This window comes from Pan paniscus, chromosome 12 (genome assembly GCF_029289425.2).
Source record: "Pan paniscus chromosome 12, NHGRI_mPanPan1-v2.0_pri, whole genome shotgun sequence".
NCBI lineage: Eukaryota > Metazoa > Chordata > Mammalia > Primates > Hominidae > Pan > Pan paniscus.
The window spans coordinates 98,759,479-98,780,984 of NC_073261.2; the positions used below are offsets into that span (position 1 = coordinate 98,759,479).

A 21,506-nucleotide genomic window follows, 5' to 3' on the forward strand; every position below is an offset into this window, starting at 1 on the left:
GGAACACACACTTGTGTCTGCCTATTTCATCAGCTGTCCCCCGTCTGCCCTTCCCTTTCCCACCCTGGGAAGTGGTGAGGTGGGTTAAGTGACAGCCTGTGAGGCAACCACTCAAGCATAGGGGGAGTCTGAGGGAGGCTGTTTCACTCTTTCCAGCCAGGACCCACCCAACAGGCTCTCCTCAAATCCAAGTCCATGAAAGAAAAGTATTCATCTGCCCCAGGGTCTTCCCCACTGTCCTGACACTACATGGACTCTCTCCTATGTCCTCATGGCTATGTGTGGGGTGATGTGCAGCACCTCTGAACCTGTTTTGGCCAGGGCGGCCCCCAGAATCTCAGAATGTTAGAGTTGGAAGATCTCAGAGGGCATCTAAAGCAACATTCTCATTTTACACATGATAAAACTGAGGCCCAGAGAAGTAAAGTGACCTGCCGAAGGGCCCACAGCTAGACTGCATCAGCATGCTGAGACTACAGCCCGTGTCTCCTCACTCCTGCACAACAGAGAGCTAAAGGACCAGCATATTCAGATGTGGCCACTCTTTGGGTAGAAGACAGCACCAGAGATGAGTGCTCAGTGTCTGTGAAGTCACAGGGGCTTGGCAATGGGAGGCTTAGGAGACTCTAAGGAGTTGAAATACATTTTGAACATGTGCAGAAGAGTCTTTCGATCCAAGTCTTGGAGGAAAGCAGGCCAATTTCAGGCTGAGATGGGACAGGCGCTGACTGTGGGGAGGGAGAGGGGCCCATGCTGGAGCAGTCCAGGAATCCTAATCCACGCCTGGGTGGTCCCCAGGCTTCCAAACCCCCTGGGATCCTGGGAAGTTCCAAGACTGCTGAGGCAGGTCAGCAGGTTCCCGGTTGAACTCAATTACCAGGCCCACTTTGGGGTGCTCAGAATGGGTCAAGAAAGCAGCCATCAGCAGAAGGTGTTGACATGGGACTCCAGGGTACTAGGTTGAGACAATGTGTATTGATTTAAAAGGCACAGAAACCGTAACTGCACACAACTTTACACACATATTCTTATTAACATGTTGTTCCACTGATCATCTAAGGGGTGGTCAGCTTCCCTGGTCACTTGCAGCTGAGAAATGCAGCCTCGGTGACCTTCAACTGAAGAGGAGTCGACATTGGCTTCCGGTCTTCCCAGAGCCCTTGTTTTTTGTTTGTTTGTTTGTTTGTTTGTTTGTTTGTTTTGAGACGGAGTCTCGCTCTGTCGCCCAGGCTGGAGTGCAATGGCGCGATCTCGGCTCACTGCAAGCTCCGCCTCCCGGGTTCACACCATTCTCCTGCCTCAGCCTCCCAAGTAGCTGGGACTACAGGCGCCCGCCACCATGCCCACCTAATTTTTTGTATTTTTAGTAGAGACGGGGTTTCACTGTTTTAGCCAGGATGGTCTCGATCTCATGACCTCGTGATCTGCCCGTCTTGGCCTCCCAAAGTGCTGGGATTACAGGTGTGAGCCACTGGGCCTGGCCAAGCCCTTGTTTAAGAACCACCTTCTTTGGCTTTTCACCCCAGGGTTGCTGGGGACACCTGATGTCCTACATTATTAGACTTTTCCTGGCTTCTGAAACCTTGTGCTGAAAGTCTCTCTGAGAGCGATACAGATTGATTAGACACTCGGATTGTTTGACACGTGTGGTTTTGCCAAAGGCAACACGTTCTTTGACCAACTTCTGAAACTCCCCAGTTCTCCTAGTCTCTCTGGACTTGAGTATCAGCCATGTTCTTATGTTGATGCCAAGCTCCTGGGTGATTAAAATTCTTCTAACCACCTTTCTGATTCAAGGCTGTACTCTGACAACACAATTGCTTTTTGGGGATTTTTGCAAACATCTCAAAAGGGCAAGAAACATTCTTCCTCCCTTTTAGCCCAATGTAGACCGGAGGTTTTTTCAGCTGAATGCTGGGCCCCACCAGTGCCCAGTAGGTACAGTCCCATCCACTGTGAGGTGGGCTCCAGGGAGGGCCGTTGGGTCTATGTGAAGCCAGCAGGAGGGGCCATGTGAAGCCAGCGTCTGAGGGGCTCCCCATGAGGCCACCAAGCCCCTGTCAAACCTAGTAAGTCACCCTGACACCAGCCCCACCCTTCCTCAGAAGAGCAGTGAATAAACAAGAGCATGTGAATTGGGCAACCCCAGGTGGGGGTGCAGGGAAAGTGCTCAGCCTTGCAGGGGGGATAGAGAGGGGCTGGTAGAGTCACAGTGGGGAAGCAGGTGAAGGAGACAGATCGGTGAAGGAGCTCGTGTGGAGGGGCCCCAGATAGTGAAGGAGGGTCCAAACCAACATTTTCTATTCTTTGCCCAGTAAAGTTTCATGAATCAACTCAAATGTTTGCTTGCTCTCACCTTCTGCCCCTAAGGAGGAAGGTGGGGGATAGCTGGTCCAAGGATTTGGACTTTGGGGCTCTCCATTTGTAAGTAAGGAAAAAGTCAAGATGAGCCATCATACTCTGTTTTCATTCCATCCTTGGCACAGACAACATATTACTCCAAAGGAGAGCTGAATAACAGAATTTAAAGGGAAATTAGAGATGAGAACATTTAGTCATCATCCTCATTTTACAGATGAGAAAACTGAGGCCCAGGGAGGTTAAACATTAAATAATGTGCTCCAAATCACTCAACCAATAATTGCAGAACTGGCAGGACTAGAACTCTGCCGCCTAATTCCCAGTTCATGCATTTTCTTGCCTTCTGCTGTGCCTGACAGGTTCCCAGCGGTGAAAGTTGGCCTTGGAGCGCCCTCCCATGGCTGTGGACAGCTACTGGAGCAGCTGTGGCACAGGCCAGGGTTCTCAAACTTGAGGATAGAATGACCTGCAGGGCTGGTTGAAACAGATTGCTGGGCCCCACCCTTGGAGTTTTTGGTTGTCTAACAAGTCCCCAGGGGACGCTGACCTACTGATTCAAAGACCACTTACTCAGAAACTCAGATGTAGATAAAAGATTTTGCAGCCAGAATACCTGGTTTCAGGTCCCAGCTCTGCCATCCAAGTGCTGATACCTTGAACATGGTACTTAATCTCTTAGCATCTCGATCTCTTTATTTTATGATGGTAACAATAACAACCACCCATAGGGTTAATGTGTAAAATAAATAAATCAGATGTAAAATACCTGAGAAGTGACATGCTGATGCTGTGTGAATATACAGATTCACAAATATGTGACCTTTGTCTGGAGAGATGCCACTGGAGGCCAGGGAATGTCCACAGAAACAAAAGCATTCTCTTAATGCTACTCAAAATTACAATAAATCCAGAAGAAACTGTGTTTATCCTGCCACAAATACTGGCTGAGGAATTACGAGGGCCTGGCACTGTGCTGTACACCACATTTGCAAAGGTGAATGACAGTCCCTGCCCTGGAGGAACAACTAGAAGGAAGATAAACATGTAAATTCTAATAATTACCCTAATCCCAGATGAGCCAGGGAAGGAACCCTGTGCCTAGAGCACAGAGCATCCCACCCTGTCTGGGAAGTCAAGCAAGGCTTTGAAAAAGAACCTGACTTTTGAGTAGGGTCTTGAAGGATGAATAGGAGTTCTTTAAGAAGAGAAGTGGTAGGGGGCACTCCAGGCAAAGGAAACAGCATATGCAAAGTAGCCACGGAAGCATGAAAATGCATAATGTTTTCAAGGAAATCGCACGTGGTTCTATGTAACTGGAGCTCAGTGGGTCTGGGAAAAGGACTGGCAAAAAAGGCTTAGAAGTTTGGGCCATGCCGGGCACGCGGGTGGCTGAGGCAGGAGAATGGCGTGAACCTGGGAGGCGGAGCTTGCAGTGAGCCGAGATCGCGCCACTGCACTCCAGCCTGGGCGACAGAGCGAGACTCCATCTCAAAAAAAAAAAAAAGAGGTTTCGGCCTGACTGTAACCTGGTGGGAAGCCATTGGAAGACACCCGACGAGGATTCCCTGAAAAAATTCTTAATGAGTCCCTAAGGCAAAGATTTCCAAGCCAAGCGCTTCACCACATACCCTCAACGGCCCCAGTGCCTGAGAGCCTCCCCTGCCAGGAAGCCTAGCCCAGAAACGCCTCCCGAAACGGGTAGAGGCCCTGGGGAAGAAGCTTCCCTGGAAGGCACAAGCAGTAAACGGGCAGCCTCTTACCTCTTACCTTCATCAGATACTGGCGGGAGGCACCCTCCTGGCAGATTTCTTCATCCCCCTCTCCTTCTGTGGGTGTGGAGTCACTGGGAGAACAAAGGGATGTTATCTGTAGCTAATAAGTTATGGGAGGGGGAGGGAGCTGTAGGCGCCTGTGGGGGTGGGGAAATGAGTCCTGAGCAGCTCTGATGCAATCCAGAAAGAGGCAGGTGCAAGCCTGCACCTGGGAAGCAAACCCCCTGCCTCCCCAAAGTACATAGAGATTTGAAGCTGGAAGAGGCACCTCCAAGACTTGCCCGTGATCCCACAGCTAGCTGACGCCTGGCCCCCTCTCCCCACATCTGACTCCACGATAAAAGGTCTCAGTCTTGGAAAAACTGGCTGTTGCTGTGTTCATTGACCTCACTCCCTCTTCCTGAGTCTCTCCTGCAGCCTTCCCTTCCCAGCCCAGTCCCTGACCCTCTTTCAGACTCAGCCTTTGGTTTCCAAACAGGTATAGAATGTGGTGTGCAAAAAATGGCCTCCGCTATTTTTGAAAAAAGCAATGGCAAGAAAAAAAGAGCAAACTGCTATTCTGAGCCACATGGGCTTGGGGTTTTGATTCCAATTTCTTTGTCTCCGGTGGAGATGGAAGCAACTTGCTCTTGTGGGAATAATCCCTTTTGTTTTTAGGAAAAGATTTTAATAGGTCTTTGGGTTATGCAAGGATAAAACGTGAACCTTTTCTGGAAAGGAGACAGTGCAATGCAGGACAACGTGAGGCCACAGGCTCCTCTTAGTCACTATAAAAATGTGGCTTTCTTTGAGAGAGAATGGCATCTCTGCAGAGGTTATGGGGAGTTTTGTTAAAGCTGTGCTTGGAGAACTTAAGAGAGGGGCTTGGGCTGGGCATGGTGGCTCACACCTATAATCCCAACAATTTGGAAGGCCGAGACGGGCGGATCGCTTGAGGTCAGGAGTTCGAGACCAGCCTGGCCAACATGGTGAAACCCTGTCTCTACTAAAAATACAAAAAAATTAGCTGAGTGTGGTGGCAGGAGCCTGTAATCCTAGCTACTCGGGAGACTGAGGCAGAAGAATCGCTTTAACCCAGGAGGTGGAGATGGCAGTGAGCTGAGATGGCACCACTGCACTCCAGCCTGGGTGACAGAGTAAGACTTCATCTCAAAAAAAAAAAAAAAAAAAAAAAAAGAGAGGGGTCTGTTTCTGCAGTGGGCACCAGCAGGATTGAGCTGGTGACTGGCAGGGAGGACACCCAGGATATGTGTGAATTCTCAGGAGTCCTTGCAAACAAGGGGAGAGGAAACCCAGGCAGGGCCGAGCTGTGCTGTTCCCGTTTGGTGACTGAAGGGACTGTGACTGTGAAGGCAGGTGACAGGAGGATGGGTGGGGGTTGTGTCCTATTCCTCTCTCTGGCAGGGCTACCAAGGGCATCCACGCCAGTTCAACAACCCACTGAGCTCTTCCTAAAAGGACTACAAAGTCAGGTCAAAGAGGCACGGCCACCCCTGGTCCCCCTGCCACAGCCGGCCTGGAGTCAGAGCCCATCCTGAGAACAGAGCCCCACCCATCTTTCCACCCTCTGTGCTGAGAGGAGGACTGAGGTCTAATGGGGCGCCAGTGTAACCTCTTAGTTCCTAAATGTTTTACTTTGAAATGTCTCTTTTTGCTAAATTCCTGACTTTGAAAAGGTAAAATGCTTTCTTTTGAAAAAGTTTTTATAGGAAACTGGATTAACCTGGGATTCAGGATGCAGGTCCTGCCAGGTTTCAGGAGTTGGGTTTAAAACTGGAACCAAGGGAAGGAATAAATGGGCATTTGGGGCTTAAAGCACTTCTGTTCTATATTAATGTAAAAATTACATGAATCTATTATTTATATAATATTATAAACATAAACATATATTATGGTACATATGTATATTGTTTTATAATGTATTATAACTTTTTTTTTTTGAGACTAAGTTTTGCTCTTATTGCCCAGGCTGGAGTGCAATGGCGCCATCTTCGTTCACTGCAACCTCCGCCTCCCGGATTCAAGTGATTCTCCTGCCTCAGCCTCCCAAGTAGCTGGGATTACAGGCATGCGCCACCACGCCTGGCTAATTTTGTATTTTTAGTAGAGATGGGGTTTCACTATGTTGGTCAGGCTGGTCTCGAACTCCTGACCTCAGGTGATCCACCCACCTCGGCCTCCCAAAGTGCTGGGATTACAGGCGTGAGCCACAGCGCCCAGCCTAAAATAGTTTTAAAATAATAATTTATAACATCAAAATCCATTTTGGGCAGTGGCTCATGCCTGTAATCCCAGCACCCTGGGAGGCCAAAGTGGGTGGATCACGTGAGGCCAGGAGTTCGAGACCAGACTAGCTAATGTGGTGAAACCCCGTCTCTACTAAAAATGCAAAATTTAGCCAGGAGTGGTGGCACACACTTGTAATCCCCACTACCTGGGAGGCTGAGGCAGGAGAATCACTTGAACCTGGGAGGTGGAGGCTGCAGTGACCTGAGATCGCACCACGTCACTCCAGCCTGGGTGACAGAGTGAGAGTCTGTATCAAAAAAAAAAAAAATCTGCCAGGGCTCGGTGGCTCATGCCTGTAATCCCAGCACTTTGGGAGGCTTAGGCAGGCGGATCACTTGAGGCTAGGAGTTAGAGACCAGCCTGGCCAACATGGCAAAACCCCATCTCTATTAAAAACACACAAAAAATAGCCAAGTGTGGAGGTGCACACCTGTAATCCCAGCTACTCCGGAGGCTGAGGCATGAGAATCACTTGAACCTGGGAGGCAGAGGCTGCAGTGAGCTGAGATCACACCACTGTACTCCAGCCTGGGTGACAGAATGAGACTCTGTCTCAGAAAAATAAAAGAAAGAAAAAAATATATTTTAATATAAATATAATAAATTTGTAGAAAATATAAATAATATGTAAATGTACAAAAACCATAAATGTCATCATTATCCCACCACCAAAAATTCATTGATGTCAATATTTTAAGATACTTCTTTCTGATTTTACTCAATGCATATAAACAAACAGGCAAACAAACAAATAATCTAATATACTGAACATCCACCTACAGTTATTCTACAATCCTGACAGAGAAAGAAAATGCTTCTTTTCCAAGAGTTCTAGCAAAAATCTCAGGACCCCCTCTCATTGGCCTAGAATGGGTAACATGCCAATTTCTGAGTAAATCTCTCTGATGAATTGTCAGGCTGAATGATATACCCAGTCCCATCCAATCATGGGGACTGAAAGTTGGGTGTGGTGAAATAGCTCCCCTGAGGAAATCAGTGAATTAATACTCAAAGAAGGAGGATTCTTTGTTGGGTGGTAACAATTCCCATGTCTGCTACAGGGATGCCACCCTTGGTTTGTCCATATTAAATTATTAACTGTGCCTTCATGTGTTTGTCCATCACATTCTCTGCAAAAATGCCCTACCCTACCTTTTCTGCTGGACAGAGCCCATGTCAAAATTCTGGTCTATGAATCCTTCCTTTGCAATCCCTCACTGAACCCTTCCTTTGCAATCCCTCAGTGAATCCTTCCTTTGCAATCCCTCACTGAACCCTTCCTTTGCAATCCCTCACTGAACCCTTCCTTTGCAATCCCTCACTGAACCCTTCCTTTGCAATCCCTCACTGAACCCTTCCTTTGCAATCCCTCACTGAACCCTTCCTTTGCAATCCCTCACTGAACCCTTCCTTTGCAATCCCTCGGTGAACCCTTCCTTTGCAATCCCTCACTGAACCCTTCCTTTGCAATCCCTCGGTGAATCCTTCCTTTGCAATGCCTCACTGAACCCTTCCTTTGCAATCCCTCACTGAACCCTTCCTTTGCAATCCCTCACTGAATCTTTCCTTTGCAATGCCTCACTGAATCTTTCCTTTGTAATCCCTCGGCAGCATCAGGTGCTCTCTTCTTAAATCCACTCGCTGTGGGCAGGAGCATCCATGCACTACTCATCTTTACCGTCACCTCAGCACTCAGCACCACAGCTGGCTCAGAGGAGACTCACCATCAACCCCTGTGGAATGAGTCCTCCTTTTTCAGAGAAATCAAGCTATGCCTTCATCTACTCAGGCAGCCCTGAACTTCCACACAGTGTATGTTTCCATTTATAAATCACTGTTTGAAACTTGGAGCAAATTTCTCTGAAAGAAAGTCATAGATGATCATTATAATTAAGTTCTAGAATTGAACCCATAGATTGAACCCATAAGGTAGTCTATAGGGACTAAGTGTGTACTTTTTTGTGTTGTTACACATAGTGAATGAAACCATGCACGTGGAAATTCTTTGCAAATGCAAGTACTTATTATAATCATTAATTACAAACCTTATTATGAATATTATTGCCACCCTTTCCCCATCATCCTTCTTCCCCTCTTCTTCTTGTTTTGTCTGTCTTTTTGGCTTTCTCCTCTTTTCCACCAAGTCTCCCTTACATCTGGGTTTACTAGAATGTGATGGACTGGTGAGGAGCTCACATGCTAATTATAGCAGTGCTCCCTTGGGCAATGTGGTGCGTGGTGATGTGTGAACACACCATTTAAGGGATACCTCCTTGAAGCCAAAGTGGCTTCTGAGAACTTTGTCCACAGTGAGGAAGAATGTGGAGAACATGCTCTCCCACCAAAGGCAAGTCCTGTCTTTTACCCTGCCTAGGCAACCGCTTAGCGCAGAGATATTTGTAGAAGAGGATTTTGTCATCCAGGGGGTGGCTGGGATGCCTGCATCTCTTGTCATGGACCTCCAGAAGGACAACTGAAGGGAGGCCAGAGAAAAAGAACCAGAGAATCCGGAGCCTGGTGAAAACATCAACATGAGAACTGAGGTTTTAGTTTGGCAAAGCGAAGGCCGGGAATAGATCAAGACCTGTAAGAAGATGGTGACATAAAGATTTTTATGAAATCTTGGATGCTTGAAATAAATGTTTAGGGAACATTTAAAATAAATTCCTACTTCAGAGAGCAGAATGGTGGTTACTAGAGGCTAGGAAGGCAAGGAAGGAGGAGATGTTGATCAAAGGGTGCAAAGTTTCAGTTAGACAGGAGAAAGAAGTTTTCCAGGTCTGTTCCACAACATGATGACCATAGTTAATAATCATGTAGAGTATATTTTGAAATTGCTAAAAGAATTTTTTGTAAATGTTCTTACTACAAAAAATAAGGGTGTGAGGTGATGAATGTGTTAATCAGCTTGATATAATCATTCCACAATGTATGGGTATGTGTATAGTACTTGTATATGCATGTATTGTACTATATATATATATATATACACACACACACACACACACACACACACACACACGTTGTACTTAAGGGGTACAATGTGATAGATATATATACACATATATAAACATATGTATAAACATATATACATAAATCACATTGTACCCCTTAAGTATATATAATTATGTGTCAATTTAAAAATAAAAATTTAAATTAAAAAAAAATCTAGTTTTAAAAGTGGGTGGCTCACAACACATGATGTCAGAGATACTGTAGATAACAAATTGACCATACATCTTTATCTCCTTTTTCTCCAAAGACCCACAAAAGTTTTTAAAGCATAAACCCATGAGAACTCTGAGAATGGGAGTGAGGACCTCAGTGGACAGAAGAACTTAGCAAATTTGGGGATGATAAAAAGTGGCTGCCATGGGGTAACTGACTTGAAAGGGCCCAAAGATGGCACTGATGATGAGGACTGAGCAGATCCTCCCAGAGAGCCCCGAGAGCTGGAAACTTGGAGGCAGCAGGTTCTGCAGGAAGTGAGTTTGAAGGATAGGCTAAACCCTAGGGAAGCAATTGAAAGACATATATGAAGAAATTACAATTCCAGATCCCCTCCCAATCCCAAATAGTCAGGCAACTATGTCCCTGCACTTGATTGGAGGTTTTTTTCTTTACAGAAATAGAACCAGAGCACCCCCAAGTTCGGGGATCCCAGCCACAGTAGGGCAGGTGCTGGCTGAGACCGGAGGAGGATTATGTTGAAGTCTACATGTTAATAGTGGACCCCAATGCCATGCTCCTTCCCTTACCCCATTCCCAGAAAAGGACTATCAGGTATATGTTCCCTGGCTAGAAGACTGGAGGATTCTTCACTGGAAAAAAACTGTTAGCCCCAGAGAAAAGTCCCCTGAAGATGGACTTTGTGTGCATGTGTAAACATTGGGTTTTACTGTAACAAAGCAACTTGTGCACTGTTAAGTTTAAAACTGAGCAACATCTTTCTTTTCCGGTGGAACACAAAGAAAATTTAAAAATAAACAGGAATGAAATTACAATAGAGAATGTCAATTCCAAATAAGATCCTACAGGCTCTGCTAATTCTCCCGTTGAGTGACAGGGCCCAGGTCATCATTGGGGGATAATTTATTTTAAAAGTATCGTCTTTGACTACAAGGATGTCTGTCAAACATCACAATTAAACATACCAAAGGAGAAGCCATGCTGTCAAAATGCCCCCCCACCCAAACATCTCAAACCTACCCTTCGGTGACCTTAAGGAGAGACTTTTATGGTCTCCCAATGAAATAGCCTCAGATTGAGACCTGCCAGTCAAATATCTGTCCATATAACAGAGTCACCAATCATTGTGATGCCTCACTATTCCATATGACTGGATAGCCCAGGATCACCAGAAATTTGCAAAAAGTATCCCACATGAAAGAGAGAGAGAGAGAGACCAAAACAAACAAACAGAAAAAAATGAACTCAAAGGAAATAGAAATGATGTAAAAAGAAACTTTAAAAAAAAATTTATGTGTATTTTTAACTGATAGTCTCAGAGATTTAAAAGAAGATACACAGCCATGAAAAAGGGCAGGATGATGTGAAGTAGAAATAATCAGAGGATGATAAAGAACTCTTACAAATTAAAAATGTGGTCACTGCTGGGTGCAGTGGCTTATACCTGTAATCCCAGCACTTTGGGAGGCTGAGGTAGGAGGATCACTTCAGCCCAGGAGTTTGAGGCTATAGTGAGCTATGATCATGCCACTGCACTCCAGCCTAGGTGGCAGAGTGAGACTCTGTCTCTAAAAAGAAAAAAAAAAGTGGTCAAAAGAGTAGGAAAATAAAGTTGAAGAAATCTCCCAGAAAGTAGAATAAAACGAATGAAAGCTAGGAGAAGAAAAGAGTGTTAAAAGAATATTCAAAAAGTTTCAAAAGTTTTATTCAGCTTTGAAACAGAGAAAACAAAGGATAGAATGAATAGATGATTGACTGATAGATGGATAGATGATAGATAGATAGATAGATAGATAGATAGATAGATAGATAGATAGATTGATTTTCCCGGAAGTGAAGGATATAAATCTCCAAATTGAGTGTCCACTAATGTGTCCATTAGAATGGGGGAAAATTCCAAGGCAATAATTTTAAATTTCAGAATTCCAGGAAAATGGGAATAAGCTAATAACCTCTAAAGAGAAAATCATGTCATGTATGAAGGAGTACAACAGCAGTGCAGGAGGAGAGTAGTGTTGGGCACCCAAAGTTCTGAGTGAAAATTATTTTTATCCTGGCATTCTATACTTAGCCAAATAAAGGATAACTGTGGAATAAAGACATTTCCAGATATGTAAGAACTCAAAATTTTTACCTCCTACACACCTTTTCTTAGGAAGATAGTGAAGGATATGATTCAGTGAAATGAAAGACTAAGCCAAGAACAAGGAACAAAGGGATTTCAGAAAACAGAGAAGCAATGCAAAGGAGAAGACTGATGATAAGAAGTCCTAAGATGACACCTGAGCCCCAGCTGTACAGAGTAATATGTCCAAATTGTAGCAAGATGACAGGGCTAAGAAGGGAGATCTCTGGCAGTAGAGGAAGGGATAGTGACCAATTATTTCATACACTTGGACATTTGGGGAAAAAAAGCATTGCTAGATGTTTAACAGATATACATAGAACACTTGGAAAATATTAGCAATACATATTTTTTAAAACTAAGCAAAAGAAAAACTATGGCAACTCTTAACTGCAGGAAAAACACAAAGCTGGAGGGAATGTCATTATGCAATACCATGTTCAGTAGAGCCATAATAATATAAACATTGACTACTGACTTAATTTTTTAAAAAATCATACTACATTTATATGAGGGAGGGAAAATGTAAGAAAACTAAAACCTTAATTATCACACAAGAAATCAATAGATAGTGTCTGTCAAGCTTGTGCCTGCAAGACAAGGCAAGGCCAAGACCTGACTGATTCAATCAGCAAAGATACAATGAACCACTTCAGATTTAGACAGTTTATTACTTACAGAGAGAGAAAAAAAAAAAGAATAAGCCAAAAGTGCTAGCTCCCTGTGATCCTTTTCTCACACATCAAAAAGGATGACACAAAAGGGGCCGATGACTGAAACGTGAGTTGTTGGATACCCACTGCTAAGGAATCAATCTTAGATTGTGGCTAAGTAGTTACATTCTTCAGCTCTATTCTGAGGTATGGGGCTTTAGTGATTCACTTCTTTTTGGGTTTTTTCCTTTTTTTCTTTTGTATTTAGTGATCTGAAAAATCTAAGTGAGGAAGTCTCCTAGATCATAGCCAGAAAGATAAAAGAGACAAGATTTTTTAAATGTGTCAAGATTCCTATAATAAGAATTCTGAGAGAAAGTGGACTGGATGACAAAAAGTCATTTTCTTTCTTTTTTTTTTTTTTTTTTTTTTTGAGACAGAGTCTTGCTCTGTCACCAGGCTGGAGTGCAGTGGCGTGATCCCAGCTCACTGCAACCTCCACCTCCCAGGTTCAAGCGATTCTCCTGTCAGCCTCCTGAGTAGCTGGGACTTCAGGCACGCACCACCACACCCAGCTAATTTTTGTATTTTTAGTAGGGACGGGGTTTTACCATGTTGGCCAGGATGGTCTCGATCTCTTGACCTCACGATCCGCCCGCCTTGGCCTCCCAAAGTGCTGGGATTACAAGCATGAGCCACCATGTCCAGCCAAAAAGTCATTTTCTTTTTCCTTCTTTTTTTTTTTTTTGAGACAGAGTCTCACTCTATCGCCCAGGCTGGAGTGCAATGACATGATCTCAGCTTACTGCAACCTCCACCTCCCGGGGTTCAAGCAATTCTCCTGCCTCAGCCTCCCGAGTAGCTGGGATTACAGGCGGCCGCCACCACACCTGACTAATTTTTTTAAATTTTTAGTAGATACAGGGTTTCACCATCTTGGCCAGGCTGGTCTTGAACTGCTGACCTCAGGTGATCCACCTGCCTTGGCCTCGCAAAGTGCTGGGATTACAGGCATGAGCCACTGTGCTCAGCATTTTTTTTTTTTTTTTTTTTTTTTTTTTTTGGAGACAGGGTCCTACTCCGTCACCCAGGCTGGAGTGCAGTAGCGCCACCTTGGCTCACTGCAACCTCCACCTCCCGGGTTCAAGCAATTCTCCTGCCTCAACCTCCTGAGTAGCTGGGATTACAGGCATCTGCCACCGTGCCCAGCTAATTTTTGTATTTTTAGTAGAGATAGGGTTTCACCATGTTGGCCAGGCTGGTCTTGAACTCCTGACCTCAGGTGATCCACCTGCCTTGGCCTCCCAAAGTGCTGGGATTACAGGCTTGAGCCACCGCCCCTGGCCCAAAAAGCCATTTTCTCAAAGAGATCATGGTTGAAATTTTTCCAGAAATGAGGAAATATAAAAACATTATTGTGAAACTAGAGAACATCAAAAATAAATGGTGGGGGGGAGGGAGGATTAAGAGAAGCTATTAATGGGTATAAGTACACAGTTTGGTAAAAGAAATAAGACCTAGTGTTAGAGCAGAAGGGTAACTATAGTTGATGATAATCTGTTGTACACCTCAAAATAGCTAGGAGAGGTTGGGCTCAGTGGCTCCTGCCTCTCATCCCAGCACTTGGGAGGTGGGTGGATCACCTGAGGTCAGGAGTTTGAGACCAGCCTAGTCAACATGGTGAAACCCCGTTTCTACCAAAAAACACAAACAACGGCCAGGCACGGTGGCTCACGCCTGTAATCCCAATACTTTGGGAGCCCGAGGCGGGTGGATCACAAGGTCAGGAGATAGAGAGCATCCTGGCTAACACAGTGAAACCCCGTCTCTACTAAAAAATACAAAAAAATTAGCCAGGCATGGTGGTGGGGGCCTGTAGTCCCAGCTATTCAAGAGGCTGAGGCAGAAGAATGGCATGAACCCGGGAGGCGGAGCTTGCAGTGAGCTGAGATCGCACCACTGCACTCCAGCCTGGGCGACAGAGCGAGACTCTGTCTCAAAAAAACAAAAAACAAAACAACACACACACACACACACACACACACAATTCGCTGAGTATGGTGGTACGCATCTGTAGTCCCAGCTACTCAGCAGGCTAAGGCATGAGAATTGCTCAAACCCAGGAGGTGGAGGTTGCAGTGAGCTGAGATTGCACCATTGAACTCCAGCCTGGGAGACAAAGTGAGACTCTGTCTCAAAAACAAACAAACAAACAAACAAACAAACAAAATAGCCAGGAGATAATAATTCAAATGTTTCTAAAATGAAGAAATGATAAACACGTAAGCTGATCGATGCCCCAAGTACACTCATTTGATATTTACAAATTATGTGAGTGTATTATCACATGTACCCCGAAACTATGTATATCTATTACGCATCAATTAAAAATTGTTTTTGAAAAGAATAAATTAAAAATTTTCAAAGCCAAGAAAGAAAAAGAACGGATGACCTAAAGTGGGGAGGGGACAGGGCAGAAAGCCACATACCTCCTCAGAACCCAGAGGGCAATAAATAACTGTCTTATGACAGCCTCCCAGGGGAGCTAAGACGTGGATGGAAAGTGGCTTCTTAGCAGCTCTTTACAAGTCTCCCGTACTGTCTTGTGTTCTGAGAGGACCACAGGCATTCTGCCAAGATTCATATTCATTGTGGTTCAAGCCTTTGCCTTGGTGCCCTATTTGGATATATGCAAGGTCACCAGGTGCCATGGCAGAGCTGTGTCCCTACAGTATCAAGAAATAATAGTATAAGCATATCACTTAAAAACAAGGAGAGGCTAGGCATGGTGGCTCTTGCCTGTAATCCCAGCACTTTGGGAGGCCTAGGTGGGTGGATTGCTTGAGCCCAGGAGTTTGAGACCAGCCTGGGCAACATGGCTAAACCCTATCTCTCGGAAAAAAAAAAAAAAAAAAAGTCAGGAATGGTGGCACGTGCTTGTGGTCCCATCTAATGCAGAGGCTGAGGTGAGAGGACTGCTTGAGTTGAGCCTGGAAGGTGGAGGCTGCAGTGAGCCGAGATCGTGCCACTGCACTCCAGCCCTGGTGACAGAGCAAGACCCTGTCTCAAAAATAAAGAAACAACAACAACAACAACAACAACAACAAAGAAATTATCAGGGGGAAAAAACAGCCAGAAGATTTGAAGTAATAATCTCTTGAGAGGGAGACTGCAGGGAGGGAGGGAGGGGTAGATGGACATTCGGATTCACTTCATATCTTGGCTACTGTGAATAATGCTGCAATCAATTATTATTCTATTTGTGCTTAATTATCCCATTTTTGGCGAGTGGGTACCTCTTCAAGTCAATGTTGCTCTTCTTTTGACAAGACTCTAATAATCTCTGGCAACTTCCTTCTATCTAGTTTGACAAATTTGTATCCTGTAACACACAGGTTAGGATAATGTACAAAATAAGCACGGAAAATTTTTCCCAAGGAGCCTTGGTCCTTTTAGTGGGACATGGTAGTTAGAAATCACAATCTGGGGTCCAGAGGTGCTCATTATTATTGGATTGATCATTGTTTCTAGGCCTTCTCAGTTGACTCTGCTAGGAAGTAGATTATTTTAAATTAATCATAAGTCCATACTTATAATAGTTTCTATTCAAATTTAGAATTTTTGCTTAACATATTTGATTTTTATGTTTGTGACTTTGTTCTATTATACTGAAAATCTTGGATCCTAATGTTAACATAGTTGCTTATTTGCTTCATCCTACCTATGTATAATAGTTTCAGAATAATAGTATCTATAATATTACTAACAATATGATTACCGAAGAGAGTTTATTTTTGCAGGGTGTTTTGCTATTGTTCCCTACATAGAGTATATCTCTCAATAGTCCTACTGTTAAATACTATATTTTAGAGTCTCCTGAAATAATTCTGTGAGTTTTGCCATGAAACTGATACATAGTTGTTATCATTTGTCTTTTTTTAAGAAGTGCTTTCTCCGGCCGGGCGTGGTGGCTCACGCCTGTAATCCCAGCACTTTGGGAGGCCAAGGCAGGCGGATCACGAAGTCAGGAGATCGAGACCATCCTGGCTAACACGGTGAAACCCCGTGTCTACTAAAAATGCAAAAAATTAGCCAGGCATGGTGGCAGGCATCTGTAGTCCCAGCTACTCAGGAGGCTGAGGCAGGAGAATGGTGTGAACCTGGGAGGCAGAGCTTGCAGTGAGCCGAGATCACGCCACTGCACTCCAGCCTGGGTGACAGAACAAGACTCCATCTCAAAAAAAAAAAAAAAGTGCTTTCCCATTTTAATTTTGTTTTATAACTATGTATAATATTTACATTCCAAAATCAAATCTAGCAAGTTGTCTATTCAGAGAAGCCTTGCTTCTATTTCTGACCCGTCTGCCCAGTCTCTCCCTCTCTCAAAGGGAATATTTTTATTTGTTTATTTTTGGTTTATTTTATTTTTTATGAGGATTTTTTCTTTTTTGTTTCCCAAGACTTTTTTTGACATATAATTGACAAATAAAAATTGTATGTGTTTAAGGTATACGATGTGATGATTTGATAAATGTATACATTATGAAATGATTACCACAATCAAATTAACATGTTACCTCATATCATTGTCATTTTTGTGTTGTGACAAAAGCATTTAAGATCTACTCTCTTAGCAAATTTTAAATATATAATACAGTGATATTAACTGTAGTCACCATGCTGTACATTAGATCTCCAGAACCTTTTCATCTTATAACTGAAAGTTTGCACCCTTTGACAAACATCTCTCCCTTTCTACCCCATTTTATTAATTTATTTACTTTTGATGTAATGATTTATTTTTCTGCCTTTTTTTTTTTTTTTTTTGAAATGGAGTCTTGCTCTGTCGCCCAGGCTGGAGTGCAGTGGCATGATCTCGGCTCACTGCAAGCTCCGCCTCCTGGGTTCACGCCATTCTCCTGCATCAGTCTCCTGAGTAGCTGGGACTACAAGCGCCCACCACCATGCCCAGCTAATTTTTCGTATTTTTTAGTAGAGACAGGGTTTCATCGTGTTAGCCAGGATGGTCTCGATCTCCTGACCTAGTGATCCACCTGCCTCAGCCTCCCAAAGTGCTGGGATTACAGGCGTGAGCCACCGCACCTGGCCATATTTTTCTGCATTTTAATATATAAGCAAACACACGCACACACAGATGAATACTTGTCTTTCTTAAACAGTAGCATACAATACATATTTTTTCCTTCCTACTTTTCCATCTTAACTATATATCCTGGAAATCACTCCATAACAGCACGTAAAGATGACCCTCATTATTTTTCACAACTGCATAGTACTCCATTGTGAGGATATACCATAACTGATTCAACTAGTCCCCTAGTGATGGGCAGAATAAAATAGAATTTAAGGTAAAAGGCATTACAAGGGTCAAAGTGGGATGGACATTCCATACTGATAAAATCAACAATTCATTAAGAAGATATAATAACTGGGAAATTCAATATAGTTAAAAGCACAGCCTTGAAATAGAAGAAGCAGATCAGAGAGAGCCCTCTGGCCTCAGGTGTTTTCTTTCTCCCTCTAGACTGAGTTCCTGAAAGGCCAGGATTGCAGCGGTTTTTTACCCCTGCCCCGCTAGGGCCTACCACATGCCTGGCATGGAGAGAGCCCCAATAAATGTTGATTAAATAATGCATAGGTGCCAGAGGTCAGAATCATACAAGCTTTATGTTACTGGGAAAGAACAGAAGCCCAAAGATGGTCAAGAAGCAAGCGAGTATCAGCTGGAGATAGGCTCCCTAAACTTCTGGCCTTTCAGCCAGGACTCTGACCTCATGGACCCATAATGAGCTGTCAAAAGCAAACAAAACTGACCACATTCGTCACACATAAAAAGCAGGTGATCCCTGGGAGTTCGCTGAGGAAAACAGTACGAATGGGGGGCTGCTTGGAGTTCTTCATCCGAGGCGTCGGTCAGACCAGAGCTGGCAGCCGGAGCATGTGGGGTGGTGGGAGATAACTGTGCCACTGGCTCCTCCCTCCTGGGCTTCCACCTGATACGCCACACTCAGCTTGTGTTCAGGTGACCGTGCTAAGGGGTCTAGGCTTTCCATCCCTCTCCACGTTGCCCTGCAGAGTGAAAGCTGGCTTTTGGCGCAGAATGCTCCATCATGGGATGGGGAGAAGGGACGGAAAAAAAAGAGGGTGCTGGGGAGAGAGAGGACAGTGCAGAAGGGCAGGGGGATAACAGATGAGGCTAAATTAATTTTGGAAACCATTAAATCTTTGAAAAGAGAGCGTGTTTTCAGCAGGGACAGTGAATCACTGTGATTTGCAGAAACAGGCACAAAGCAATTAGCCATCTGGATGCTGTGGCTTCCAGCCCCCCAGCGGAAACTTGAAGCAAGCGGAAGGCTGGTCATTACACAGCCCAGGCCCAGCACTCCAGGCCCCACAGATAACTCTGTGCCTCCAGCCGGCTGGGAGCCCAGAGGCCTAGGACAAAGGGCAACTTGGCAAGAGATACAAAAAAAAATGGGCAGGAAAGGCAACACCAGCCACAGGGGGCCGGTACAACTTCCTTCTTCCTATAAGCGTCCTTCAGAATTCATCATGACCAAGTGAGTAGTTCACTCACTTGATAAGCATTTATTAATCACCTACTATCTCCCAGGACTTGTGCTAGTACATAAATGATGTCATTTCATCCTCACAACATGCATATGAGGAGTTCTGCCCATTGCACAATCCCAAGAGGACCCATCACGTGGCATTCAATGTGAATAGCACTCCCAGGAGTTAGAAAGCAGAGTAGCTTTGCCTGAAAATACCTTAAAAAGAGAGTATTATCTTGTTTTTTCTTCAATGAGGAAATCAAAACAGAAAAAGAGGAAAGGAATTTGCTCAAGGTAAGTTTGCAAATTGCTCCTCTGTACAGCTCTAAAGTTGTGTGAACCAAAGGAATACACAAGAGTGTGAAAAGGTTTTATAAACTGTGGAGTACCATATACAGCTGAACTACTCTTAGAAGGCAGTTACCTTAGCTTCCTCCGACCCTCTGTGACCGTAAGGTACTGCCCTTTGATTCATTTCTAGAAATTGCTAGAAGTATTGGACAAGCCCAATCAGGAAAAGGGTTAGCAAACCTTTCCAGGAAAAGAACGCACAACCGAGCAGAAAGAGCTTTGCTCAGGGAAGCCGGACTGTAATGTACTGTGATTTATGCACTAAGAAAATCTTGACACTATTCTCCATCAATTGCCCCCATGTGGGGGCAAGAAAGCCATATGGAGCAAAACACTGGCAGAGGGAGCCCACTTCCAGCAAAGAGAGAGAAGCAACGAAGAAAGAGCACCCCTTCATTGACTAGAGGCCAACACCCCCACACAGAGGTGCCCATGTCCTTTCGCCTGCCTGAGTTCACTGTGGGACCATGGACCGAACCTTCTTGCTCCACACTTCGGTGGCACCACTCCAGAGCCTCAGCCAAGAGCTGTGTAGCCCAACTCAGGACTCTGTGGTGGCCTAGAAAGCCCCAGACTACGATGGCCAAGGGCTTTCCATTTGCTGTCTACATCTGCCGTCCACCCAGCTGCTGCTGAAGACACCAGATCTCCCACAAGGAAACAGTACAGCAGAGTGAAGAGAGCATCAACCAGGAAGCAGATAACCTGGGGGAGAATCCCAGCCCTACCTCTCTCTGGCTGTGACCTTGGGCGAGGTGGTTGACCTCTCACCTTGCTTTCTTCCTGTACAAAATGGAATCGGGTTGCTGACCTCACAGGGTATGGTGAGGATTGAGTGAGAGCTCACAGGTGCCCTTGGGGAAGAGGCAAGTAATGGAGCTAGTGCAGAAAGTTTAAACAATAAGAAGGGGTGTGTGGCCACTGCCAGGCCCAGGGAAGGTTCCTGATTCAGCCCTGGCTGCCACAGGAATGCAAGCTTGGTGTTGGCAGATCCTTTTATTTGTCAAGAAAAATCAGATATCTGGATTTTTATGTGAACTTTTCCAATTTTCAAAAGCCTGTGAGGACAGAACAACGCATATCTGCAGACTGTCAGGGTGCAAACTCGGATGACTATGACATTCCTGCAGCGCTCTTGGCCTGGTCCCTGCCTGGTGCCTTCCTCCTCTCCCCATTCTACCTCTTCCTGGCTAGCTCCCTAAGGCCCTGCCTTTCCCCCTGGTGTCTGTCGCCCTCATTGTAAAGTGGGCAGAGGCCAGCTCAGTCCTGGGGTGGCCAGAATTCAAGGCCCTGGGGCTGAGGGAGGGCAGGTCGGGTGGCACTATGAGGACAGGTGTTCTCAGCAGAAGCAGGTTAGGTACAGGACTGTTACCTGGAAGCCCTACTGAGCCTCTTCCCCAACAGGGAGGGGGAAAGGTGGGGAGCAGGCAGATACCTGCAGCCACAAAATGAATGAACGAATGAACAACGAACAGCCCAACCACCGCTGCCTCAGGTGGAAGTTGGCAGCTGTGCGGTAGGATGGCAGATTATCTGGGGCTCTTCTCAATCAATAATGTTGAGGGAGCACCCAGAAAAGTCTTCTTGCAAAAGTTGGTGGGGCCTTTGGTAGGCCCAGCCCAGCAAACCGGCTCAGGGCCAGGACCCAGTGAAGCCAGCCGCCTCCCGGCGCCCAATCTCCATTTTGGGCCTCGGATTAGAATCAGCCGCCCCCGCCCCGCGCCTTCCCGAGAGCCCCGCCGGGGCTGCCGGAAGCAGGGGTGCAGGGCGCGGGCATGGGGGTGTGCCCTTGCATCAAGGCCCTTCCCAGAAGGGGCAGCGCCTTCCCAGCACCGGCCTGCTGGTCTCCCCCGCGCCCGCCCTTCCCGGATATCCCGGCGACGCGCTGCAGCCTTTCCCGGGCGGCTCGGGTTGGCGAGGTCCGGGAGCCCTCGGTGCCGCGATGGGAAGTGCTTGCCCACGGCCCGGCCTGGGGACACACTCCCGCGCCCTCCAGGCCCCTGAGCTGTTCCTGGGAAAGGGCGTGAACGAAGCTCCCGCACAACCCCTTTCTTTCTCTTGGCACTTCCCAGTAAACCCTCCAGGTGTCCAGGTGGGGCACTTTCCACTGCCGGGCCCCGCCCTGGGTCTGGGTCTGCGGCCCGTCCCTTCGCTGCAGAGCGCGGTGCAATCGCGGTGGGATTGGAAGGGG

The 21,506-nt window shown here is 45.7% G+C and overlaps 1 protein-coding gene across 3 annotated transcripts in view; it reads right to left on the reverse strand.

Annotated features, from left to right (window-relative positions):
* Positions 1-3,355: 3,355 nt before the first annotated feature.
* Positions 3,356-21,506, reverse strand: part of LOC130541239 (uncharacterized) — a 37,325-nt gene continuing 19,174 nt past the window's right edge. For 2 of the 3 annotated variants that reach the window (XR_008955281.2, XR_008955282.1), the window contains exon 2: positions 3,356-4,204. Coding sequence is in view for 1 of the 3 variants with exons in the window: in XM_057301325.2 (XP_057157308.1) it covers positions 18,308-18,557 (250 nt within the window). In the remaining 2 variants the exon portion in view is untranslated. Of the gene's footprint in view, positions 4,205-16,426; positions 18,558-21,506 lie in introns of those variants that run through there. The other variant, XM_057301325.2, reaches the window with a different exon arrangement.